The sequence below is a fragment of the Glycine max genome, chromosome 19 (assembly GCF_000004515.6).
Source record: "Glycine max cultivar Williams 82 chromosome 19, Glycine_max_v4.0, whole genome shotgun sequence".
Classification (NCBI taxonomy): Eukaryota; Viridiplantae; Streptophyta; class Magnoliopsida; order Fabales; family Fabaceae; genus Glycine; species Glycine max.
In genome coordinates this window covers 50677462-50704575 of record NC_038255.2, presented here as the reverse complement: position 1 = coordinate 50704575, position 27114 = coordinate 50677462, and the positions used below count along the sequence as shown (strand labels likewise).

Genomic DNA, 27114 nt, shown 5'->3' with positions numbered 1-27114 from the left:
ATATTCATTTAGAAAGTTTAAAATATATGCTTTTACCTTATACTAACTTAGTGTCTTGTACTACTTTGTAGGTATTAAATTCACATTTTATAATTTATAAGATTATTTTTATTTCATTTTAAAATTTTAATATATTATTAATTATAGTTTAAATTTGAATAAATATATGTTAGTAAATATGTTAATAAATATTTAAATATATTTTTTTATGTATACATGTTTCATAAAATTGTTATTACTGGAGGTGAGGTGTTGTTGTCCTATGTAGGATATCTTTAGTTTGATAATGTTTTATATGTTTTCTTTTTTACTTTCTAATAGAAAACATAGTTTTTAAGAATTAATGGATTGATGGATTGATTTGTTGATGTTTGAAAGTTTATATTATGATTTTTTCCATTTTTTATAGTAATTGAACGAAATAATCCAGAAACATATAATTAGGCTAATGGAATAATTATTGTGTTTATTATGGTAGGAAAAAAAACATTTTTAAGATTTAATGGCTTAATGGATTGATTTGTTAATGTAATCATAATTAAAAGTTTTTTTGGTACATCTAATAAAATTATTTGAATTGATTGCATTTAATATAAAAAATAAAACAAATAAAAATATATTAATTGCATTTAATATCCATTAAAATTTGAATATTCACAAAATCAGAATTAAAAAAAAAATATAAAATCTGAATGTTCTAATTTACATGGTTTATATTAATTATCATAATTATATTTGTTTGAATTAAAAATAAAATAAATTCATTTTATTTTTTTTAAGTCATAAAACAAAACCTTATTGTATATGATTTTAATTCTGGTGTGGCTTAAATTCTTTTTCCTAATTCCTATGACAAATTTGGGAGTGAGGTTGCTTGATAGCTTCTTGACAAGCATACCAAGCAAATTGGTGCCGCTTTGTGGCTGAAAATTTGAGTCAATGAAGCATGGAGTTTAAGCCTCACAATAGTCATACTTGAGCCTGACATGAAATGTCATGCTTAAGCCTCAAAAAGCCATCCTCAAGCTCCAAATGATGTGTAACTCTTCATAATTTCCTTGTTTTTAGCTGTCACTTAAGACCTCTTGCTTCTTTATTCAAAATAAATAAAAATTAAGATGAGAAATGACCAAAATAGCTATTCTAAGGTTACAAAGTTTAGAATCCGTGAAATAAGGTTTACAATGCAAATAAAGTTTAAAATCCTGACTACGGTCGTCGATACAACCTTGCATATGATAGGTACAATGGACCAGCCTATGACAGACGCAAGAGCCCTGATTATGGTAGCCATAGGAATCCTGAATATGGTAGACATCGCAGGTATTTTATTCATTTGCCATTATTATTTTTTTTTTATAAAAAATGTTAATTTTATTAAAATTATCAGTTGAAAAATTGGAATCCGTGACTTCTCCCTCCATTCACCCTTCTTCAACCATTGGCCAACCATTAAGTTTTTTTTTTTTTGTTCTGGACTTGAGTTTTTCAATTGGGCATAGGCCCCTCTTATTCAACGAAAAACTGGACAAAATCCTTGCGTCATTTAGATACGTCCAACCACTAAAATGATCGATCTGACTCTGGCATTTAGAGCTGATAGTAACACAACTACTAGCTCGTGGCACTACTATCATCACTCGAGTAAACTTTAATTTAATTTTTTAAATTATACGGAATTCATTTTAGTTCTTGATATATTAATTCCCTACTTTTACAAAAGTGTTAATTATTCTAGTTTTCTTAATGTAAAACATCCGTGCAAAATAAAATGAAAAATGAGTAAAATAAATAACATTTTACAAAATTAAGAATTACCAAAGTTTTTAACATATATGAATCTCGAGGACTAATTCAGGAGTTCACTTTATCACTTACACTGATGTTCTAATTTGCATAGATCATAGATTTGATTGACTTTTAACTTGGGAGACTCAGCTGTATCTGATAAAAGATGAAACTATCGAATGCTAGAAGAGCAAGAAAAATATATAATCGAACAAACTGAACAGATTCATTTTATTATACTCAAATTCCCTTTAGAAAGCATTCATGGAGTGTCAAATGAGTATATTTAACTTGCATGATACATACAAGACACATGTACACAGCCACACACACTTATTGATGTATATATAACTTACAATTGATTTCTAAAGGGTGGAATTTTAAGTTGAGGATTTGGTGAGCTCTTGTTCAAGTGCCTTGTGAAGCCAGGCCTCAGCATCTTCCATGATCCCAGGGCTAAGCCTCACCATAAGGATGCAAAACTCAGTTTCATTGAGCTTCCCGTCCCCATCAAGATCTCCCTGTCTAACCATGGTCTCTGCTTCCTCTTTGCTCATCCCATCCATACCCAACAGAGTTGAATTCCTCATGAGACTCTCACCAGTGATCAAACCTGTTTCTGGGTCAGCCAGGAGATTGAAACCCCCACACAACTCCGACACAAAGGTCTCCACATCCAACTTCTTTGCCATCACAGGCAGCAAGTCCTCGAACTCTTCTACTTCCACCGTGATCTCTTTAGCCGATTGGTTGCTTTCCATTGTTTTTGGAGCAGAAAGGAATCTTTGTTTCTTTTAATTGTAGAACGTGGAAACAAAGGTGGAAGAAGAAAGTGACATTAGAAGACTTCTTGTATATAGTGATGACCAATTAATGAGAATTAGGTGGGTGGATAGATGGCCTTTCAAAAAATGAAAAATCCCTTGTGGTAGACTTTCAAGAGTGTAAGATTGTTCAGCCTAGAAAAAATTGTATTTTTAGAATATTGTGTACAACACTAGTATTATAATAAGGGAGGTAAAATAATTGATGCGATGAAAAGATAATTTTATTTGAGGGGGAAAAGTCATTAAATACTAAATAATATTTTTTTGGTGAAAAATGCTAAATAATATTTATTGTAGAAAATAATTATATTTTGAAGGGCCTTATATTAGATATTTTTAAGTGTTATTATTTCATTAATGTTCATTCCCATTTTAATTCCAACATGATTGGTACATAGCTGACTTTCTTAATTATGTTTTCAAATTTTAGACAGTGAAATGTATGGAGAAGATTTTGTTGAAACTAGAAGGGGATAAACTCATTTTGGAGATATCTACATGTTGAAAAAAACTAGTATCTAACTTTATAACTACTAATAGAGGTATCCTGGTGGGAAAAAAAATACTATCAATTTAAATTTGAGCAAATTTCAATTTTAATTTTGAATTAATTAATAATTTTTTCTTATATATTTACCACCATCTTAATCAATACCAACATCAATATATGATTATATTATTTGTAAATTTCTATTTTTAAAAATTTCAATAAGGTCTTCTAATTTTTAAAATGTCTCATTCATATTCTTTTCGTCCAATTTTGATATTGTTACTTATGCAAATTAGAAGGTTCAATTTGATTCTCTATTTATTTATTTGGTTTAATTTGATCTCCTATTATTAAAAAGTTTAATTTGATCCCTTATTTTTCAAAATTATCTCAATCTTGCCCTTTCTATCAGTTTGAAATTAATGTCATTACTGTTTCAAATACCAATGATTCATATTTGTAAATACTACCAACAGTTTTGAACCACCAATATCTAAATTTTGAATTATTAAATTTTAACAATTTCTAAAAAAATATAATTCTAATTTTTGACTCTAGTGTGCACCAAGGCAATATGGTGTTTGGGGCACCATTTTTTTTCTTTCTAAAAATCACTTTTTAAAAAAAATAATAAAATAGGACAATGACCTTTAAGTCCTCACAAGTGAACCCTAATTTCCACCTCCACCTAAATCTGAAACTTTAACTCTCGTCACCATGAATATATGTTATGCTTTCTCTCTGATCAAAACCCCTTCAAAAATCCATTTGTGACTCTCCAGTTTATGAATCAAACCCTTGTTACTCATAAAATTGGGGTTGCTTGCAATGACAAACGAAGACAAAAAAGAACATCTTTCGCGCGATGTTGTTGCCGAAAGAGACCTTTGTGTGGACATAAGAAGCCCGCTGGGCACAACTGCCTTTACAGCCCCCACAACAAACAAAGTTGCTCTATTCCAATATCCAAGGATACTTGTTGAATATGATCAATGGTGTCTTTGATGCATTCCTTTTTTAGAATATGTTAATAAATTTAATCTTTGCATATTATTTTATTTTTTATTTGATTAATTACTTAGGAAACCCAAAACTAAAGTGATTTAGGATAGGTTATTAGTGATGGCTTGCATGAGGTTGCGGTAGAAGATGATGACTTGAACAACGATAGTGTAGATGTCAAGGTCATGCTTTGTGACGAAGGCTTTGAGGCATTTTTTTAAAAAAAGGAAAAATATTGTCCAAAGCATGTAACTACTTCATGAAGATACATTTTCTAATATAATGCTAATGAAATTATTCCTCCAAAACATTAAAAATAGGTTCAAAGTAAGGATACTAGCTTTCACTAAAAAAAAGCCAATATCTAGTACACAACTCAAATTTAATATTACAAACATTACAACAATGAAACATCTTAGGCAATAACAAAAAAAGTTACCAGGCAAGGTCAAAGTCATTGAGTAATCATTTTTTTCTTGGCTATCCATTTCTTTTCAACGGCTTCTAGTGCCTTTGACCTCATTCTTAAAAGTTCTTGAGACAAATGTTGATACTGTGACTCAATTTCCTCAACATTAAACTTTAGTTCAAAGTCAATGTTTTTGTGAGTTAGAGATAAAGAAGAGCAGTTGTTTGTGAAACTAATATGATCCGGTGTTTCACAAAAAGTTGAAGTCATATGGTGTGAGTTCTTTGATAATTCATTTATCTCAATGCTTTTGCTTACATTGCAATTTGTAGTATGCAATTTATAGCCTTCAAAATGCATATCTCCAAGCTTTATTTCAGAGGTTGAACAACTTAATCCTTTGAAACTCACAGCAACATCATAATTAAGACAATTATCTTTTTTAATGCATGTATCTTCAATGGCTCTGTTAGATACTGTGGATTCTTTTGAATATTATTCTTTTAAGCTAGATAAAGTAGAAGAAGAATTATGCTTACCCTCAAGAGTATCCTTATCAACAACATTAAATATGTAGCTCTTTGGAGTTGTTGTTAAACTTTCTTTTTTAGTAGTATTAAACCTAAAGCAATTATCTTGATCTAAAACTAATTCAGATGGAACACTAGCAAGAGCACGAACCCATGGAAATGAAATTGAGGTTTGATTATCTATAAGTGTTGGAGAACCATCACATTGACTTAATCCTCCATTCGAGGAATAATCAAATGAGGGTTTCCACCCTAGTACAAGTTCCATTATCAAATAATCAATAAGCTCAACTATGAAAGCTACATCATTATTTTCTAACTCCAAATTTTCAGCCATCTCTGAGGCAACAGAGATTGCAATATCTGTCTCAAGGTAAAAGAGAAAATGTATATTCCTGACTCAACCTATAAGTAACAAAAGTGTGTTACTATCATACAAAAGAACAAGAGCAACATGAAAACATATTAGAACTAGTTTATATGTTCGCCACTTCCCAAGCTCCACCATTTCTCCATAGTAAAGGAAATAGAAGGAAAAATTGAAGGATGAAAAAAAATATATACTCACCACATAAATTTAGCAATACGCAAGATGAATGATACTGACTTATCTCCATTTTTTGTACCTTTTAACCTAAATTAATTATTCTTATACGTCCTTTGAACTTTAAGAATTGAACAATGTGGATTTTCTTGGTTGCTTTCATCAACACATGTACTCAAAGATATGAATTGATAGTCAACATCTAAGTCCATGGATAGCTTATCAGACATGGAAAGGTTTATAACTTTCAAAGATTTATTAGATAAATGTAAATGATCAAGGATTGACTGCTTTGGACTTTCAACTTGCAGAAATGGGTCTTTTAGAAGCTCCTTTGTTGACAATCTTTTAGATGTTGAAACAAGACATTTCTTAATAAACTCCTTAATTTGAGGATCATTCACTTTTTCAAGGGATGCAGGTTCAATGCCCTACAGTAAAATGAATTAAAACACATACTAGATTTAAGAGTAATAGTTTATATAACAAGTATGCAATAAAAAAAAATGTCAATAATTTATATACTTACAGAGGTTACTTTCTTATAAATCTGGGCTGGATTATTGCATTCACTATATGGGTACTGAAAAGTTACCATCTCCAGTAAGCACATCCCAAAAGAATAGACATCAACAAGTTCATTGTATTCCTCTTCATATAGTTTTGGAGCCATAAATTCAAGAGTCCCTATTACAACAGAAAATGACAAAAAAAAAACATAATTTAGTGTTGTAAATAAGGTTTGTGTGATGAAATCGTAATGTTGAAGGAAAATAATGTCACCAATAACACTTCATGCGGTTGGTTGTTGCATGAAAATTGCCAAACCTAGGTCTCCTATCTTAACTTCTCCATGGTTTCCATTCACAAAAATGTTGTCACATTTCAAGTCTTTATGGATAATAGGTGGATTGTGACTATGAAGGTATACCAAGCCTTGAAGTATCTGTTTAGCCCAATCTTTTATGGCTTTCATATCAACATATCTATGTCTTTTACAATATCTGTTAACCAAATAAACATAATAATTCCATATATATTACAATTGAACAACATAAAAGAAGAGGACGATAGGTTCAATAGAACATACTGTCTTAAATTTCCTAATGTGCATAGCTCAATAATAATGTTAATGGTTTTCTTCTTACCATCAATCCAAGAATTAAAGAACTTTATGATATTTTCATGTTTTAGAGACTTTAATAGATTAACTTCAGAATAAAGCTTTGCAAGATCATCTACTGATTGTTGGAGTTCATCAATCCGAACTTGGTTCCAAGCAACTTCATCAAAGCCCTTGTAACTGCCAAATATTGAGAAAAAAGAAATGGGTTAAGAATCTTTGAATGGTTGGAGGCAATGAATCTAAATCCAAAACCCCACCTTCCATATCATAGCAAAAATTTATCTTCAAACAAAACTCGAAACAACCTTTCTCTCAAAATCTATTTTTTCACCAACATACGTACCAAAACTTGAAAATGAAACAAAATTGAACAGAATGGTATTGTGTTAGAACATTTGCTAAGAAAAATCTCTTTAAAAAATATAAAAAAGAAAAAAAACAAGCAAAAGGTTTTGTGTGGTTGGAGATGTTGGTTGGGAAGGAAAAGAGAGAGAATTTGTGAAAACGATTTTAGTTGCGAAAGAAAATATGGCAACACTTGTGTGGTAACTTGAACATTTTACTTGTAGATAACTCAACAATTGAAAAAGAAAAAAAAAGATTGGTTATTTCAATTCGTACATAACTCAACAATTGATTTGGTTAATTAGGTGGTAAATTAATGCAAGGCAAAAAAAAAAAAATTGAAATGGAACAAAGAGGTTGAACAATCAAAACAATTCCCCAACATTAACTAACTAGTTCATAAACACTAGATGATTAATATTATCCCAAATATTAAAGTCAATTTTCCTACGAATAATACCTAAGTCCATCATTCACACAATATTCTATTTTTTAGGCTCAACTTAGAACAAATATTATAGTTTTGCTATTTTTCCATCCATGATTCATTGTTAATAATGTGTATCAAACATTTTTTATTGAAAAATATTAGTTGTTAATTTTGTTAGAATGTTATTGGGAGAGGTTCAAATGTACACATTTCTCTCCCTTCAACCACCAAACCAACCTTATAAAGGATAAATTTAAATTTGACTATGCTTAAAAAAAGGTTTAAATTTTAAACCAATTCAGTCTTATTTGCAAATGCTTCTAAATATCACACTACCACTTAAAAAAGTTAGGTGCATTTTTCTTTCTATCTTTTGTAAAGAATATGATTCTCATTCAACATGCATTAGAAATTAGGAAAAACAAACACACAATGACTAACTTAATGTAAGAAAAACTTTTTCTTATAGTATTAAACAGAAAAATAAGAATAGAATTATTAGCATTTTAAAGTATGTTTTCTCCTTTGCCAAATAAAGTATAATAAATATAAATAACTTTTTACCAGTATCACTGTCAAAAGGGTGTCGTGGTGTAGTTGGTTATCACGTCAGTCTAACACACTGAAGGTCTCCGGTTCGAGTCCGGGCGACGCCAAGCTTGTCGTTTTTATTTGGCGATATTTTGCTTGAGTCGTTTTGGTTTTGATCCTTATCAGTTTACAATTAACGTTAATTTTTGTTCATTGACCGTTTTTGTCCTTTTCTCATCAGTTTACAATTAACGTTAATTTTTTCTCATCAGTTTACAACTGCCGCTGTTATTTTATCGTGAAAATGTCGGCCAAGAATTAACGTTAATTTTGCTTGATTGGTGGTCTTGGCAGCTGACACTGAGTGTTGTGAGATGGAGAGGGGTAAGAGGTGGTGGAGGGTGAAACAGAAGGAGGACTTGGCGTCCCTTCTGCGGAAATCATGGTACCATCTGAGGTTGTCGGTGCGAGACCCGTGTCGGGTTCCAACGTGGGATGCCATTGTGCTCACCGCCGCTAGCCCCGAACAAGCTCAATTGTACAACTGGCAGCTGGAGCGGGCCAAGCGGATGGGTCGGATCTCTGCCTCCACCGTCACCCTCGCCGTCCCCGACCCTCTCGGCCAAAGGATCGGATCCGGCGCCGCCACTCTCAATGCCATCCATGCCCTCGCTCGCTGCATTAATACAAATGTTTTTCTTTTGGCGAAGAAGCATATACTGTTGCTGCATGCTGGAGGTGATTCAAAACGGGTTCCGTGGGCAAATCCTATGGGGAAAGTGTTCCTGCCGCTTCCTTATTTGGCTTCAGATGACCCTGATGGCCCCGTTCCCCTTCTCTTCGACCATATACTTGCTATTGCTTCTTGTGCAAGACAAGCTTTTGGAAATCAAGGTTCATACACACAAACACACACGCACACACACACACATATATACATTTCAATTTGGAATACTTTACCACTTTTTAAGCTTATTTCCAACAAGTTTTCTGATTAAATTTATGACACGAGCTTTTACGTGGAAGAGCTTATCAATTACTTCTTTGCATGCCATGTCACAAAATATGACCCAAAAGCATTTTAAAATGTTCAAACTGTTAACTTTGGGGGCAAAACTTAGAATCTAATCAAAATTGGAGTTTTACCTTGTTAATGTCTGTTGAACTCTACTGCAAATCTTTATTATACAAATTACTGAAGTGAAACTCCAATTCTGATTGGAGAACAACATCAAAAACACCTAAGGAATTACATGTAAGTTTTGTCCTTAACTTTGCCCTGTATTTTCTTCCTTTTAACTAGACATCCAACTTCTATCAGCACAGAAGTTTTAATTTTCACCACTGCCGTTCTTTGTCTCCATCCTAATATGCTCGCATGTCTAAGGGAATTCTTTATTTATGTATTTTTAAAATTTGCAATGTGAAATTGGTCACAAAATTTATTTAACCATAAATTCAATAATTGCTGGTCTTTTTCTCTGGTGTTAGCTATGGCTGGCATTTGCTTACAGATCTTTTTCAACGTCCACAGGTGGAATGCTAACCATGACTGGTGATGTACTCCCATGTTTTGATGCATCCCTTATGACTCTTCCTGTGGACACTTCTTGCATCATCACTGTTCCAATCACCCTTGATGTTGCTGCAAACCATGGAGTAATTGTTGCGGCTGAAACTGAGCATTCAACTCAAAGTTATGCAGTCAGTTTAGTAGACAATCTCCTGCAGAAACCTTCTGTAGATGAGCTAGTTAAAAGTAAGGCAGTTTTAGCTGATGGTAGAACACTTCTTGATACTGGAATAATAGCAGTTAGAGGTAAGGCATGGTTGGAGCTTGTTACACTCGCATGTTCCTGCCAGCAAATGATTTCAGAGCTCCTGCAGAGCAAAAAAGAGGTATACTACATAGTTTGCTATGGACATATTGTTTAGTTTTACAGATGGAAAAGAAAAGAGAATAAAGTAATGAATAAATTAATTCTTTGTTATGCTTTTGCATACAGGGATAGAAAACAATTTGAGTGATACTAAGTTTATTTGATTTTTATAAAATAACTATGGAGTGTTTTTTTTCTCGTGTTTTACAACTTTTTGCACATTTCCATTCTTCCAAACAAATCATAAATTTTTAAATGTTATGAATACACCAAGGAATATTTCTATACATTCCAGTGTCAATCATATCTTTGTCTAGCTTTGTCTGAGAGCTCCTAGAAGTTAGTAATTTTTAGTCTTCGACCGGGTATCTCTACAAGCATACATGGGAGACCCATTCCTTGGGCCAGGGTCTTGGTTAAATAAAACTTTCCCAGATTGGCAACTCAAGGATCTCAAAATTTTTGTTTAGTAAAATATCATTGTAAATTATACAAATGCATTGTTGTCAAGAGATATCTATTCATGCCTTTAGGTAACAATATTTACTGTTTCTTGGAGATATTGACTCAGGTCGGCAGGTCCTACTGCAGTTATTTGGTTCAGCTCCATACATACAATACTAGATTTTCTTTCCAATTTAACAAATAATACTTGTTGATTATTTATTTATTTATTTTTCCCATTTAGATAGTTTGGTTATCCCACTTCTCCTTTCTAGCATGATTACTACTCATTTTGTTAATATTTCTTCAAATCAGCAGTACATTACAATTGACAAATAATTTTGTGTTATTTAAATAGTTATGAAGTCTGCACATTTGTTCTTACTGAAGCACTTCGGGCTCTTATTCATTTGCAGAACAATGGAAGTATTTTATCTAAGAACAAATTATTTGTTGTGTAGATGAGTTTATATGAAGATCTGGTTGCTGCCTGGGTACCTGCAAAGCATGAGTGGCTGAGAAAGCGTCCTTTGGGTGAAGAACTGGTCAATAAATTGGGAAAGAGGAAGATGTTCAGCTACTGTGCCTGTATGTCAAGCCTAATTGCAATTTATCTGTATCTGCATTTATCCTCACATCTATCTGTACTAAATCTTACTCTTCCGTATATTTTCCCATTACAGATGATCTGTTGTTCTTGCATTTTGGCACCTCGAATGAAGTTTTAGAGCAACTTAGTGGTGTTGGTTCAGAACTGGTTGGTAGAAGACATCTATGTTCTATTCCAGCAACCACTGCATCTGATATTACAGCATCTGCTATTATTCTTTCTAGTAAAATTGCTCCTGGTGTCTCAATTGGGGAAGATTCTCTCATATATGATTCATCCATTTGTGGTGGAATACATATTGGCTCCTTATGTATAGTGGTTGGTGTGAATATCTCTCTAGACAACCTTTTAAGTGTTGAAAATTCAATCAAGTTCATGCTTCCAGATCGCCATTGTCTTTGGGAGGTTCCCTTGATTGGAAATAGGGAGCTGGTCCTAGTATATTGTGGCCTTCATGATAACCCCAAAAGTTCACTTTCTAAAGATGGTACATTTTGTGGGAAACCTTGGAAGAAAATTTTACATGATTTAGGTATTCAAGAAAGTGACTTATGGGGCTCCTCAGGCCCTGAAAAGTATTTATGGAATTCAAAAATTTTCCCCATACTTCCTTATGCCCAAATGGTCGAGGTAGCAATGTGGTTGATGGGCTTAGCCAATGAAAAAAGTGAATCCATGCTTCCTTTATGGAAATATTCCCGGCGCATCAGTTTGGAGGAATTGCATAGATCAATTGATTTTTCAAGAATATGTATAGATTCTAGTAATCATCAAGCTGATCTTGTGGCGGGAATTGCAAAAGCTTGCATCAGCTATGGAATGCTGGGGCGCAATTTGTCGCAGTTATGCGAAGAAATTCTTCAAAAGGAGGGTTCTGGAGTTGAAATATGTAAGGAATTCTTAGCTATGTGTCCAATAGTTCAGGAGCAAAACTCTAATATACTTCCCCAAAGCCGGGCATATCAGGTGCAAGTTGATCTTCTTCGTGCTTGCAATGATGAAGGGATGGCATGCGAGTTGGAGCACAAAGTTTGGGCTGCTGTGGCTGATGAAACTGCGTCAGCAGTAAGATATGGATTCAAAGGTATAGGCTATAATCATACCCCAAGATGTCATACTCATAAAACAAATTTGCAACAATTTAGTGCATCTTGCATTCAATTTTTTGGCAGGAGAACAGAGAGGAATCTTGGAACAAGTTGATGACTTCTTTTGCTCAAGTTATGGAGAAAATAAATATGATTCATTTAATGATTTTTGCTTTAACATAGAATAAGATGTCTACAGAAATACTTATGAGAATGCGATATTAAATTATATTTAGAGTAAGGATCATTTGCTTTCTACAGGTCAGGTTTAACTTTTAACTTTAAGTCATAATGAATTGCACATTAGGATAATTAGTATAAAACTACAAGCTACCAGTTTGTATCAAAATAATGAATGAAAATCTAAAGTGTCGTTACTAGTTTAAAGAAATTAATATAATGATTAAACTATTGATTATTGAATACCCAAATTTTCTATGGAAGATAAATTAGTGAAATGTTAGGAATAGCATCTATGTGCAATTAATGGTGGGTAATATTAATTTCTCAGAGTATTCTCTCTGTTTTTTACCTCTCCAAATACAGGAATGGAGAATAATATATCTATAAGAATAAGAATGATAATTTCAGGATCATTTGACACCAAAAGAGTGGTTACAACTTCTTAAAGTGAGTTTTTTTCATTAGTTGTAATACCATATTCTCTATCCCTGTATATGAAATCATGAATAATGAAACAATTACTTCTTCATTCATGCAATAAATTAGAAAAACAAATTTTCTGAGGCTGAAACCTGTGTTTCTTTTTTCCCCCTGTAGAACATTTATCAGAGTCTCCTGGTAGCATTTCCTGTCAGGAGTTCCAGAATAATCATCATGATAACTGCACTCATCTTCCTTTCCATCCTAGAAGGGTAAAAGTAGAATTACCAGTTCGCGTAGATTTTGTTGGGGGTTGGAGTGATACCCCTCCATGGAGCATTGAACGTGCTGGATGTGTTTTGAATATGGCAATAAGCTTGGAAGGTTCTCCTCCAATTGGCACCATCATAGAGACAACTAAAGCAGAAGGAATATTATTTACTGATGATGCAGAGAACCAGTTATTTGTTGGAGATTATAAGTCTATTTGCGCACCATTTGATGGAGATGACCCATTTCGGCTGGTCAAATCTGCATTACTTGTGACTGGAATTATTCATGACAACATTCTTGTAGATATGGGCATGCACATCAAAACATGGGCCAATGTCCCCCGGGGCAGTGGATTGGGTACTTCTAGTATCTTAGCTGCTGCAGTGGTTAAAGGGCTTCTCCAAATAATTGATGGGGATGACAGCACGGAGAATGTTGCTAGACTTGTTTTAGTGTTAGAACAACTTATGGGTACTGGAGGTGGCTGGCAGGACCAAATAGGGGGTTTGTACCCAGGGATTAAATGTACTTCGAGCTTTCCTGGAATTCCACTGCGGCTTCAAGTTGTCCCTCTTTTGGCTTCACCTCAGTTGATTTCCGAGTTGCAGCAACGGCTTCTTGTGGTATTTACTGGTCAAGTAAGTATCAGTTTCTTATATAAATATACATTTTGTATAGTTACTTTTGCCTCAAAAAGTACTTTTTCACTTGAAAACCAAACATGTACACTAGTGTGTTGATCAGGCAAATAATGATCTTTGGGTAACTGTTTGTTAGAAAGTTTTTGTTGATAGGATACAATAAATTTATCTGTATGTGGATTTTATGAAATTTACTTCATAGATTAGAGTGGTAAGGCTGTTATATCTGTGTTGTGACTGTTGTCACTGTTGTCTATTAGCCCCCCGAGATTTTTAAACCCTTTGTGTACGTTATATCCTATGTATAGAAACATTTTTCTTCTCGATGTATTGAAGCAAAATAGTGAGGACAGGTAACACTAGTTTTCCCAATTAAAATTCAGGAGGGGATATGCTTCTTTTTGTTTCTTATTTATAATGTACAAATTTGATTTGGTTTTGTAATTTTGTAGCCAGTGCTGCACTTCATCCACTTTCACAAATTAACCATTGATTTCGGTTCTACATTGAACTGTGTTGTAGGTTCGACTTGCACATAAGGTGCTGCAGAAGGTGGTTGTTAGATATCTTCGCCGGGATAACCTTCTTGTGTCGAGCATCAAGCGCCTTGCTGAACTGGCGAAGATTGGGAGAGAAGCTTTGATGAACTGTGACGTAGATGAACTTGGTGAGATCATTCTGGAGGCTTGGAGATTGCATCAGGAACTTGACCCTTACTGCAGCAACGAGTTTATTGACAGACTATTTTCTTTTGCCACTCCTTACTGCTGTGGCTACAAGCTGGTTGGAGCTGGTGGTGGGGGCTTTGCCCTGTTACTTGCAAAAGATGCACAGCTTGCCAAGGAACTGAGGCGGAGACTAGAAGATGAGAAACATTTTGAAGTCAAAGTATATGATTGGCAGATATTCCTATAGTGCTAGAATGAGTTGTATTGTTGTTGATCCAATTTATTTTACCATTCTTTGTATATTCTACCCATATATTGAATTGGGGTCCGTTCTCTTGAGAGAGATTATATCTCTTAATGTATTCTTACTGAATAAGATCTGTTATTCTTAAGGACTTAATTATGTTTATCTTATTTGTATTTTAAAATATTTAACATGATTTTTGTTTTTTACCTGAATTCAAAAAATTCTTTTAATAGACTGGATATTTGTTAAATTCATAGAAGGCTTAAACATGATTAAAGTTGTTGATAAATGATCGGATTTTATTTTGTGTTTCTAATAAATTTTTTTGTGTTTTGAGTTTCCAATATATTAAAATTTTTATTTTAATATTAGAAACTCAAAACAACGAAACAATGATTTGGTTTTGTAATTTTGTAGTTAGTGCTGCACTTCATCCACTTTCACAAAAGTCTTGAAATATCATTTCAATAATGTGAAACACAAAAATAAAAAAAAATAAAATATATATATATATATATATATATATATATATATATATATATATATATATATATATATATATATATATATATATATGAATTTATAAAGAAGCAACAAAACGAGAAATGGAATAACACAAACAGGAATTTGGTTCTTTCTTCTAAAGTGAGATGCCTGCCTAAAGAAAATAGATGTACGAATTTAGAAGTTACTTCATACTTCACTTTTGCCTGGATCTTGAGACCAAATCAGGAGTTAACAGAGTGATTAGTATGGTGACTTTCTGAAGGCATATTCTGTCCAGAATTTTCAAATAATAAAAAAATTAAAATGTATACTGTGATTTTTTAATTGCTCTACCATGAGATAGATAGCAAAGCAGACATCCAATATCAACAACAATAAACAAAATTATGGGCCACGTTAATCAAACAATCTTGTTAGAACTGTTTATCATCAATAACCCTCTGATAGTTATTGCAACCTATTTTTACATAAAAAGCTGACAACATTGACAAGCATGCTTGAAAGGATGCAAACTAACAATAAATTTTGTCTCTGGGGGAGGATAAAAATTTTCTTGCCTGGTCTCTGATGAGATGATTGGTCAACTTAATGAAAGGTGAGGTGCATGTGGTCACTCTGCAAGCGTATCTTAAATTATTATGAAATCGTGAAAGTAAGAGTTATGATTTCAGATGATAACAGTTTGAAAATCCATGTAAAATCACTCTTGACATAAATAAATTAACCACTAATAAACGTAAGAATTGAGCCCCATTATTTTCCTACACATGATTCTGCTGCACACTAAGAAAGGAGAGAGAGAACGCGATTTGTGATAATCATTTTTCATCTTTGCCATTTATTAATCTTTTAATTCATTGTTTCTTTACAAAAGCGATAACGTGAAAAAGAAGGGTGCGAAAAAGGATGAAAAGAGAGGTATCACTTGTTCATGTGGCAAAGAATCCAAAGTCTCATGGGTTGCTTTGCGGCAGAAACTTCTTCGGTTCTTCCTCTCCAACATATTATTGCTCCTACATACACGCACGTAAACTTTGATAGTTTATTACAACATACAAATATAAATCATACTGCATAAAATATACTTTATAATAAATTTATAAATGATATTTATAATATAATTTTAATTATTAATATTTGTTATTTATGAATAATATTTATATAAAAAGGATTATAAATTTGGTTAAAATATAAATTTAAAGCATACATTAACTATTAAAACAATACTAATTATTTTTTTTCCAATAACCTCTCTGTGTCTATCTATATGTAAAGTTATGAGTAAAATATATTGATATCGCCTCCAGTGATTTCTTTGAAATTCACATAATGTTCTTACCTTTGTTTTTAATTATTTGAAATACATCTTCTAAAAAAAATATTTGAAATACATCACAATTATACCCCTTGTTAGTCAAGAGATATATTACATTGTATATTTTTTTAAGGAAAGTTACTATAAAATTAAAAAAATACACATGTCGTTTGAATTTTAAAGAAAGTACAAGAATGTTTGGGATAATTTGTTCTAAAATTATTAGTAGTATAATAGTATAAGTTACATACTAACATATAATAGATGATTTCGTTAACATGCTTATTAAGTTATCTATCTTTTTTAATAAGATACATTAGATATTTTTTAGGAAAAAAAATATTAGTTAAATCAAATAAAATTATTATGGTGTATAAAACTTTTACTCCTAATATAATTAAGTTATCTGTCTAGTTACCCCATCCCAAGGATTAAGAGTTAAGACATCATTGTCCGTCCCTCACGGGTCAACTGTTAAGAGAAGAGTGAAAAAAAAAAAACCAAAACAAAAGGGTCATCGTTGTTAATCATCATCCATCAATTCATGATCATGATCATCGTCGCTATCAGTTTGTGCCACATAAATAAAGGTTAGGATGTGGATTGGGTGAAAGTTGTTGACGACTGAGAAGGTTACCATCGATTGCCACACACATTCCAATTCCACACGCTATTACGTTTGGTTTTCAGTTAATTTTCGGGACAATAATAAAATAACATTCTTGCTGCTGTTGAATAATTACAATGAGTGTGGGGCCAAGCCCAATGCAATAAGAAAAGTGGCACTCTTTCTTCTTTCTTTCATTTTTTTTTTCGGTTTCTGGTTTACTATGCTATGTAGCTTGGAGCGGTGTTACGGTGACAGAGTGAGAAATGGGTCTGCTTTCTAACAGAGTGGAGAGACATGAGATCAAGCCTGGCGATCACATCTACACATACAGAGCTGTTTTCACCTATTCTCATCATGGTCTCTCTCTCTCTCTAAACAAAATTATATTTCATTCTTTTTTCTTTTTAATTGTGGATTTAATTTGCTTATTTGCAATTTGGCTTCTCTGATCTAGCATTCAGCAATTGGGTTTTCTGCATCGCCTCCTGCATTTTTTTTTTTCCTTTTTTTTTGAAAAAAAATAATTATGCGACGTGTTTGCAGAATTATTACGAAGTGGGTCGATAGTGATGTTCTTGTTGAAGGACCCCCGTCCCCTGCCACGGGGAATGCATTTGTTTGCTTTGTCAATTCAACTTGGGTTTTCGTGGTTTTTAAGGAAAAAAAAAATGCTTTTTTTGACTTTCGATTGATGGGTGTTGGAGAGAATTTTTTTTTTCTCTTCTTTCAGCGTATGTGTTTGCTGGGTCACGTGAAGCTTTTGTTTCTCCTACTCTTCTTGTTTGTCCCTGTCGTTTGATTTTGGTGTTTCAGTGTGTGGATTCGGACTCTATTTATTTGTACTTGTGTTTTCTTTGGCACTATGAAGAAATCAGCTACGCATCATGTTTAGTAGGCATTGCAGTAATTATGTAATTTTCAACATGGTGTCAATTTGGGATTTTAGAGCAGAATATGTATCGGATTGGGCATATATAATGTTTGCAATTTTATTATGAATTTATCTTTGTTGGACTAGACTAGGAGTTATCTACGATTCAATTGATAAAACCTATTCTCTGTACATATATAGTGGTAATTTTCGACAGAATAATTCATCTGATTATGTGTTTTTATCTGTACATTGTATGCAGAGGTAGAATGTAGGGTAATAGAAGAATTTTGTTCTCATTTTCTTTGTTAAAGTGAGGAAGCAAAGCTCACCAGTAAACTAAGCTTTCATGCCACTCGATTTGAATAAGGATTGATTGTTTGAAAGTCAACATAAATGACCTGTGATTATGCATGAAATGATAAAATGATCATTTGCAGAAGGTTCATATGGACTGATTGATGAGTCTGAAGCAAGTATCATTCAGATTTCAGTTTAATTATTCTAATTTAGTTCCTCTGGGAGAGAACTTCTGTCATGGGACAAATGCTGTGCCTGTCATGAAAGTAACGATGCTAATATACAAATCATCCTTACAATTTCTATAAAATATAAATAGGTATAGTTCATTGAAACCATATAGTGGTTTTTCCTTGGACAATGAATGTTCTGTTTCATGGGTCGTAACTCAGCACCTGGAGGTATGTTGATTGTGGCCTGACAGCGTTAGAAGTACATGCCATTAGTTGTCTTTTTATCCTCAGTTTCTTGGTCTGACTTTACTTATTTTCCAGTCAAACTCCGGATTAGTCAAAGTCTCCTTCCCTGATGAATTGGAGGGTTAAGACAAAAAAAGAAATCCTCAGTTTCTTAATGTTGTCTGTGGGTTAGCCTTGCCCATCATTATGGTCTTTTTCTTTTCTTTTCCTTTTAATGCCTGTAGCTGTTTTTGTTATGTAGCAGTTGCAGTATCATTGTGTTAGCAGGGGTAAAAAGGAAAATCTTCTTTCTCTGGCGGATGCTTCTATTATTTTGTGAAATTCTAAGTATTTGTCTGTTTAAATGCTTCTACCTCTGACTTCGTTAGTTACTCTTTTTAGAGTTATTCCGCCCATTTTAAGTTTTCAAGCTAGATGATGCAGCCAAATAACTAGTGAATTTTTTTCCATGAAAATGAACACAATCATTATTTTTTACTACTTAATATTGTTACTACACAATGAAAGAATGACTCACTGGAAAGGGAGCTGTTCTGTGCTTTCTTACTGAAAACAACTAGTCTCTTTATAGGTAATTCATCATTCTGTTTTTGCATTGCATCATTTATAACATTTCTATTACACTGTTTCAGTTTATACTGCGTGTCAATTATACTGTAGCTTTTTCTTAGCATTAATTCCTAAGACCTCCCTGCTGCTTGCTAGTCCTTACAACATCCATGATGAAGAATATCACTGTCATTGTTTGATTTTGTTAGTTTAAAGACAAATTCCTTCTGTTGGCTCTCCAGTTTTGTCAGAACCTGATGTAAGATGCCATTGCTTTATAGTATCAAATCAACCTTTTCTGCAGTTTGCCACTTATTCAAGTTGATATGGGAAAGATCTATGACATCTAACTAAATTCAGAATGGCTTTAGAAAATCTTGTGTATTGAATCAAGCTTAAATTTAAGTTAGATTGAATCTAAATACCTTGCAGGCATTTTTGTTGGGGGAAGCAAGGTTGTACATTTCAGACCTGAAAGAAACTTAAAGTCAATGACTGAGACATCATCAAACTGGGATGATCCAACATCAAACCCATGTCCAACCTTTCCTGATTGTGGATTCAGACAACCAAACAGTGGAGTAGTCCTTTCTTGCTTAGACTGCTTCCTTCGAAATGGGTCTCTTTACTGTTTTGAGTATGAGGTTTCACCATCTGTTTTCCTCAGCAGAATAAGGGGTGGCACATGCACTACTGCATCAGCTGACCCACCAGAGACTGTTATTCATCGAGCTATGTATCTTCTTCAAAACGGCTTTGGAAATTATAATGTTTTTCAGAACAATTGTGAGGATTTTGCCTTGTACTGCAAAACTGGTCTTTTGATACAAGACAAGCAAGGGGTTGGAAGAAGTGGCCAAGCTTCTTCTGTTATTGGTGCTCCATTGGCTGCAATGATCTCTTCTCCTCTCAAGTTGTTAATGCCAAGTCCTGTTGGTGTTGCTACTGTAACTGCAGGAATGTACTGCATGAGCAGATATGCAACTGATATTGGTGTCAGAAGTGATGTGATCAAGGTGCCAGTGGAAGACTTGGCTGTGAACCTTGGATGGATTTGTCAAGAGGAGGAGGAGGTAGCTGAACATGAAAATCCAGACAGACAGATTACCACCAGATGATCTAGCATTGCTCTTCATCCTTACTATGCACATGAAACTGTTGCATGTGTCACTGTTAGTTATACACTAGTTCATAGCAGATATGTCTTCATTCATGTTATATCTTCTGTGATTGGTGTCTAGTTATTCAAGTTGTGTCTGGGATGAAAATGGAACAATATTATTACTTATAGTAGTAACTATAATGTGATGTATTCCTTTGAGACAAATTTTCTTCTAGTTGCCTATAATAATGCAACATTCTACCCACAATAGTGATTGAACCATCTTGTTGTGCATCATAGAAAATCACATTGAATTACATTTATGCTTTTGACAATTTGTTTGTCTACAGTGAAGATATTGATGTTTTTGGCAACTGTAATAATAAAGAGCGAACCTAAGTGTTGTGTATATATATCCTAACTCTCACTGTATTTATCCCAACTTTCACCACTAGGATGATCTTTAATGAAGATATTAATTAGAAAAATGTCGGCAGGAATGAAATTCACATAACAATTTTAACTGGTAGTATCTAAAAATTTTAAATGACAACGTTTGCAAAATTGTTTGTCTACAATGAAGATATTAATGCTTTTATGTTCAAATCTTACAACTCGCAACATGTGAACACAGTCAATTATTCTCCTAGATAGTGTTTTTGGGTCGTCACTTTAGCCCTCTATAAAAATGAATGTAGTGGAATTTTAATTTTTTTAAAATTAATTTGTTGACAAACTAATTAGGTTATTATCTTTTCTTTGAAGATTTCATATATCGACAATTTAAATGATGTGCTAATACAGTAACACATAACGCTGAGGACTAAATTAATAGGTTTTCTTTCTTCTTAATTTTAAGTGTGAGACTCACAAATATTTTAAAAAAACACACACATATATATAGTTGAAAAGTAATTATACTTCATTATTTAAACAAAATTAATTGTCGCCTTTAAAATGTCGTTTCTAAATACAAAATTGCTTTTGCACTTCGTAGCTAAATATGCAATGCAATAATTCTAATGAGGTGTATTATAAGAATTTATATAACAATTCATACTGTAATTTATATCATAATATTATTTTTTTATTTTTCTCTGTGATATCATTCATCACACCTTATATATATGCTTCTTCTTTTTCTTCTCATTATTGTACGATTTATTTTTTTACAAAATTATTGTACAATTATTATACAAATAATATTTCTCAATTCTAAATATTTTTTATGCAACAATTCTAAATAGTTTGACATTAATTTCAGTGTATTGGGATTAATTAAACGTTTTGAGCTCTTCAAAGGGATATTTACACTTTTCAAGAAAAGAAAAAAAAAAGAATATTAGTATTAATATATACTCTCTCTTATCTCAAATATAAGGGAAAAAAATAACTTATGCTTATTAAGACAGTTAGTTACAATCATTAGTATCAATTTCATTTAATACATAAACATTTTTTTAAACTATTATTTATTGAAACTTAATGTTAAGAATAAAACAATGGTTGAAAACAAAAATTCAATTAAATGGAGGATGTTTTAAAATGATCTCAGTAAAATTAGTTAAATTTTACTATTTGAGATCAAGAAAAAAAAATTCTTATATTTGAGAAAAAAAAGTATACAAAGTGATTGATTTACATTGAATGTGAGAAAACTACATTGAATATGAATAAAATAAAATTTTACTTTCTAGCTAGTTTTGTGTTTTGGAAAGTATAAATTCTTGTTTGCATCAAAGCAAACGAATTTCTAAAGACACTCTCTAAGCCTATATTTGGGTTGCCTTCCCATGTCACAACTTACATTTGTAAAAGGAAGGATACTCTTATGCATTAAAATTGTTTTGGTATTTGTGTTTTAACAATTTGAACAGACAAACAAACATGCTCTATATAAGTTTGTGATTTCAAAAGTAAGTTTAAGGTTCCTAAACAAATGAATATTCATGTTTTATTAGACAACTGATGCATTCCATTTTAAATTTATTTTACTAATATTGTTTTTTCGAGAAAGGGTACCTTTTATTTTATTTTGAAATTTACCCGGCATACATTGTTAACGTAAAGATTGTTTACCTGGCATATATTGTTAGTGTAAAAATTATTTATACCGTCAATCAATTATAAAATATCACATATTTAAAAAGTTTGAATTTTAGTCTCATTACTTTAAAGTCACATACCATGAATTATAATTCACTAAAATCGATTGATACACTAACAATATATAAAATTTAGGTTAAAATATATTTTTCATTCTTATAAATATAAAAATATTTAAAATTTGTTTTGGTAAAAATTTTAGAATATTTTTCATTCTCACAACATTAAAATGTGTCATCTTTATGGTTTAGGATTATAAATCCAAATCTACAAATATAATTTTTTATATTGATTATTAATATGTAAATATAATATTTTTTATATTTATTATGTATATATCTTGATGTAAATATCAATAATTTTTATTAGACATCATAAACACGGGCAAGATGTATATTCTTTTCTAAAATTAGTCTTTCTATTCATACCCAAGTTATGATTCAGACCCAGACTTTTTTTTTTCCCTCTCTAATTGCTCTCTCTTGACGGTTGGGTTAGGTTTTCCGTTTTCCCTCATTGTTTTCTTCTACATTTCTTGTAACAAACCATCAGTTTCAAAAAATATATTAATATTCCTTTTTTGAGTTAGTTTATTTTATTAAATCGTGAAACATAAATTAGTGCGAGGATTTGATCTCCACAGTTCGTTTTGTTCTTTTTTTTCATTTTTGTTTTCCTTCTCTTATAATGTCTATTATAACTTCTCTTTAGGGTAAAAAAACATAATATGTGATCATTGTGGAAAGGACATTTTGTTTTTGCAAAGATATTCGTACACCCCAAAAGGAGAAATCAGCAAGGAGATATGGCACGATAAGAGCGACATACACGTTTACAAAAGTTGCTTGTCTGCCAATAGAACTTGCTGGAAGTGAAAATCATAACTGATGATGGCAATAAACTAATAGTTAATTAATAGTCGACATGTGAAGGCATTGACCTACGTGAGTGAAATGATTTCCACTTGACCCAAGGGAATGTTTGAGGGTCCCAGGCTACGAAATACCGAAAAAGATGGGCCCTTCAAAGTTTTTTTATTCATTGAACATACTATAATTAAATTCAGCTAATGGACGACACGGGACATCATAAGTCATGGAATGGAATGAAGAATATGTCGTTAGTCTTCCAACTAAAATAAGCAAATGGTTGTCCATGGTATTAGGTAATTAATTAGTGTATGGTTGGGGCAGGTAATCAAGTTTTCAAGATTAATTTGCACAATTTGTTAAATACATATTGTCCCTTGCTGTTCAAATGCATGCGTTAATTAACAAATTTAATTTGCAATCCGAGCTTGCATTGAAAGTGTGTATGACGACCAGATCAGCTAAATACTCCTTTTCAGTTTTCTTTTGATGTTATTCTTCCGAATAATTCCACCAAGTGCTTTCATAGTTGGAAAAATCTCGGATGTGCTCATTTAGATTAGATATCAAAGCTGACAAACCCACTAATTTTTGCAGTGACATAGATAGAAATAGTAATAAGAAAGAGCTCACAAAGCACTCACAACCAATCCAATACATGTATAATTATGGTTACAAACTTGAATATCTGACTCTTTCCTTAATCATCAAAAGTCATTTTGGACCAAATCTTTGAAAGCATGCATACATCAATAAAGGTGATAGATAGATATGTATCTACTCCTGACAGAAGAATTCATGAATACATGCCATTGCATGACTTGAACAAAAGCAGACCCTATATTCACCTCTTCTTCTATCTATCTCTCTAAACATTAAAAGCAACCAAGATGAGCTGTAAAACCCTCACATTGCTATTGTTCGAATAGAAATGTAGTAATAATAATAATGTATACAAAACAGAGTAACCCTATTGTTAGTGATCTGAACAACTTCAAGCAGATAGATCATAATGATCCATGTGAGAAAGGATAGATCGAAACAGTGAAGATAAAGAAAACAGTGAAGGTTTATATGTCCTCTCAATATTTCTTCTCATAATTTCCTTGCCATGAAGACCCTTCACCAACCAGTCCAATATCCAGTTGAATTGTTTCCTCGTTCTTTAATGTGTTCCACTTCAACACCCGCAGAAAGGTGCTTGATGTCTCCAAAAGGGAACAAAAGCCTCCCACCACCATTCTCTTGAACCCCATATGATCTATTTCCAAACCCATCATCAACTGAAAAGCTAAGGTTTGGTTTAATTTCCTGCATGGGATAGCCAGTTGTATAAAGGGAATGATCTGAGGTTGACATCAAGGAATTAGGAGCATAAGGATTCAAACCCCTAGAAGCCATGCCAGACCGTAGTAGCTCAACAGCAGAAGGGCTATGGTGGTGACTATGACTAGTACTGTGATCACCACCAATTTCAAGTTTTGGCATCTCAACATATGGAGACATGCCATGATAATTGTCCATAGCTGTAGGAAAAGCTAGATTAAGGTCATGGACTCCTTGCATTTTAGGGTTTTGGGAAGAAATAGCTGAGACTGATGAGAGGCTTGGTGGATTCAAGTCAGGAGGAACCTTTGATGAGGTGACCCTCTTGTTCTTCCTAGAGCCACCTCCAACGGGAACGTTTCTGAGAGACCCTCCTTCTGTCCAATACCTTCTACAAGTCTTGCAGATGTATCTGGGCTGTGTGAGACTATAGTTGTTGTAATAACAGAACTTTGTGTTGGTTGAACTGCACCTTGGACAATTCAATTGCTCTTGAGGTCTTGCTTTCTTCTCTGCCACTTGCCTCGTGCATGAGTTCGGACCGATATCTTCCATGGAGGATCTCACTCGCTAATCCAACCTACTAACGAACCCCAAAAGATGCTATAATTACGTAATGTTCACATGTGATAAGAATTCACACAGACAAAAAATTTCAAGAGCATGACTTGGTAATAATTAACTTCATTACGCGAATAGATTAAGGAGCTAATTTACAAGACATTCAAAACAAGAGAAATGAGTAAACTTAAAGAATCAACAATAATAACAAATTAATAATCCTTTTATTTTTCCTGCTATATATTTGACAATAATCATCACACGAGCAAGAAGATAAAGAGCAAATTAAGGTTAAAACTTTTTTTTTTTAGAAAAGGAGAAGATATAGGAGGCCAATATACGGTGGAGTTTGCAACTATATATGCCATGAAAATCATATCCTTGATATAGCTAGAAAATTAAAACAAAGATACAAACAAATCTTAAATCTAGTGGAACTTCATGTTTGTGTCAGCTTTTAAACAAACCAAACGAAACCTTAGAAGTTGTGCATCAAAGAAAAGACAAGAGAAAAAATCGAACACCATGTTTGCTCAGTGAGCGGTAGTAGCCATGAATATTAATTTCGGAGTAGAAAAGACAGACAAAAGCAACAAAGATGGATATGAGAGAGAGAGAGAGAAAATTCACCTTGTTTGTCTGCAGCTGCTCTTTAGTGCAAGAAAGAATGTCTTAGTTCGTTTGTGGAATGGCTTTATCTGCTGGCTTATTACTTTATGAATGATGCAAAGAGAAAATAAAGTTTTAGAAGAAATGTGTGTCATTGTTGACTATACTTGCAATTCCTCTTCATTAATGATGCTTTAGCCTTTAGGACTCCCTCTATATTCATTAAATTGTCTACAAATGCCTTTTTATTTCCTATTATTAATTCCAATTTGATTTCTTTTTGTCTGCTTTTGTTCTGTGTGGTGGAATAATGAGTGTGCAGCTAGTGTGGACATGTGGTGGATTTTTCCTTTTTTTAACGATGTAGACTCTTCACTAATGTTTCGTTTGCCAAACCTTCTTTTTCTCTAATCAAGGACCTTTCATTAGATGTGATTTTTTAGGCTCATAATAGAGATTAATGTATTTTAATGCTTTGATTCATGTCTTTCTTTAATTATCATAAATGCTTTTGCTGCAATTAATAAACTTTCCCCGTGTTTTCAGAAGTACATACTAGGGCTTGCTTATAAAGCAATCAAACAAATTTAATTCTCTTCTGGCTATAGTGATTCGTCGGCTTCATTTATATATATATATATATATATATATATATATATATATATATATATATATATATATATATATATCTTGTAAACTGTTGTGCCAGAGAGAACTTTTCAAATGCTTTCATGGTGATTAACTAGACAATAACTTCTCTAGCCTGGCCCGAACAGCTAAAAAATGTGCTGAAACAGCAGTTCCAAACTTAGATTAACCACCAAGCAATATATATAGGATGGTCATAAGTCCATACTCCATAACAACCTTGCTAGAAAGGTGATACACGTGATGTAAGTTATAATTTATTAATTATAGATCTACTTTAATTTTATATTTAATTGCAGTGCCTGAATCCTTGTGTTTTCCTGGAAAAAAATAAACGAGAAATGAAATATTTGTGTCAAAAAAAAAATATAAGCAGCTAACGTAATATATCCTTAATTATTTATATTCTATTTTATATACTCACTTAATGTATTATTTTTTTTAGTTATCGAAAAAAATTGTATTTCATTTTAATCTTTATTCCTTTTTATTACATTTATTATTTTTCTATTTCGTAATTTCTCCTCTTATGAAGGGTCTATGAATAAGACATTATCATTCAACTTAATATATATGTTTAGTCTACTATGCATAAATTAAAGCTATCGTAACATTCGGGCCGTTGGTGGAGTGCTAACATGATGGTACATAAAGCAATTTTAGGAATTTATTTGTGTTTTCTCAAAATACGTATTTCATTTAGTTATCTTATTTTAATATTTGCTAACTTTCAAAAAAAAAATTGAAAAAAGAATATATGTTTTTCCTTAAATGAATTAATTAAAGTAAACATGCTCACAGTGTCACTTACTAAAATATACGCTTTATCAACTCCAGGTTCCCCAC

General features: G+C 32.5%; 4 protein-coding genes, 1 non-coding gene and 1 pseudogene across 9 annotated transcripts; 3 read left to right on the top strand and 3 right to left on the bottom strand.

Moving 5' to 3' along the window:
• Positions 1–1992: 1992 nt before the first annotated feature.
• LOC100798325 (calcium-binding protein KIC) lies at positions 1993–2761 on the bottom strand. The gene has a single exon (XM_003554728.5). It carries the CDS (start codon positions 2547–2549, stop codon positions 2169–2171), a length of 381 nt encoding a protein of 126 aa, XP_003554776.1. The 5' UTR covers positions 2550–2761; the 3' UTR covers positions 1993–2168.
• A 2250-nt stretch (positions 2762–5011) lies between these two features.
• Positions 5012–6985, bottom strand: LOC100804149 (probable serine/threonine-protein kinase WNK4; annotated as a pseudogene).
• Positions 6986–8073: 1088 nt separating this feature from the next.
• TRNAV-AAC (transfer RNA valine (anticodon AAC)) lies at positions 8074–8147 on the top strand. The gene has a single exon. It is a non-coding gene; the product is annotated as a tRNA-Val (tRNA).
• On the top strand, positions 8103–14629 carry LOC100803620 (bifunctional fucokinase/fucose pyrophosphorylase). The gene is made up of 6 exons (XM_003553746.5): positions 8103–8916; positions 9557–9921; positions 10808–10934; positions 11030–12040; positions 12825–13558; positions 14084–14629. The coding sequence occupies exons 1-6, from the start codon at positions 8397–8399 to the stop codon at positions 14474–14476; spliced, it is 3150 nt and encodes a 1049-aa protein (XP_003553794.1). The 5' UTR covers positions 8103–8396; the 3' UTR covers positions 14477–14629.
• Positions 14630–17166: 2537 nt separating this feature from the next.
• On the top strand, positions 17167–20484 carry LOC100797242 (uncharacterized). The gene is made up of 2 exons (NM_001253016.2): positions 17167–17265; positions 19480–20484. The coding sequence occupies exons 1-2, from the start codon at positions 17172–17174 to the stop codon at positions 20163–20165; spliced, it is 780 nt and encodes a 259-aa protein (NP_001239945.1). The 5' UTR covers positions 17167–17171; the 3' UTR covers positions 20166–20484.
• Positions 20485–23749: 3265 nt separating this feature from the next.
• Positions 23750–25825, bottom strand: LOC778111 (Dof18). Of its 5 annotated transcripts, none has more exons than NM_001249808.2 (2): positions 25642–25825; positions 23750–25033 (listed from the first exon to the last, which is right to left on the bottom strand). In NM_001249808.2, the coding sequence occupies exon 2, from the start codon at positions 25003–25005 to the stop codon at positions 24247–24249; it is 759 nt and encodes a 252-aa protein (NP_001236737.2). In that variant the 5' UTR covers positions 25006–25033; positions 25642–25825; the 3' UTR covers positions 23750–24246. The 5 variants fall into 5 exon arrangements, with proteins under 5 accessions (NP_001236737.2, NP_001338130.1, XP_006603761.1 ...); NM_001351201.1 differs by having other exon boundaries at positions 23750–25030; XM_006603698.4 differs by lacking the exon at positions 25642–25825 and adding an exon at positions 25489–25639 and having other exon boundaries at positions 23754–25030.
• Between the last annotated feature and the right edge of the window lie 1289 nt (positions 25826–27114).

Excerpts from the sequence above, each read along its gene's own strand:
- LOC100798325 (XM_003554728.5), bottom strand. The coding sequence starts at position 2,549 with ATGGAAAGCAACCAATCGGCTAAAGAGATCACGGTGGAAGTAGAAGAG.
- LOC100803620 (XM_003553746.5), top strand. The coding sequence starts at position 8,397 with ATGGAGAGGGGTAAGAGGTGGTGGAGGGTGAAACAGAAGGAGGACTTG. Across the intron at positions 9,922-10,807 it reads TCCTGCAGAGCAAAAAAGAG|ATGAGTTTATATGAAGATCT; the intron begins GTATACTACATA and ends TTTGTTGTGTAG. Across the intron at positions 12,041-12,824 it reads AGTAAGATATGGATTCAAAG|AACATTTATCAGAGTCTCCT; the intron begins GTATAGGCTATA and ends TTCCCCCTGTAG.
- LOC100797242 (NM_001253016.2), top strand. The coding sequence starts at position 17,172 with ATGGGTCTGCTTTCTAACAGAGTGGAGAGACATGAGATCAAGCCTGGC. Across the intron at positions 17,266-19,479 it reads TTTCACCTATTCTCATCATG|GCATTTTTGTTGGGGGAAGC; the intron begins GTCTCTCTCTCT and ends AATACCTTGCAG.
- LOC778111 (NM_001249808.2), bottom strand. The coding sequence starts at position 25,005 with ATGGAAGATATCGGTCCGAACTCATGCACGAGGCAAGTGGCAGAGAAG.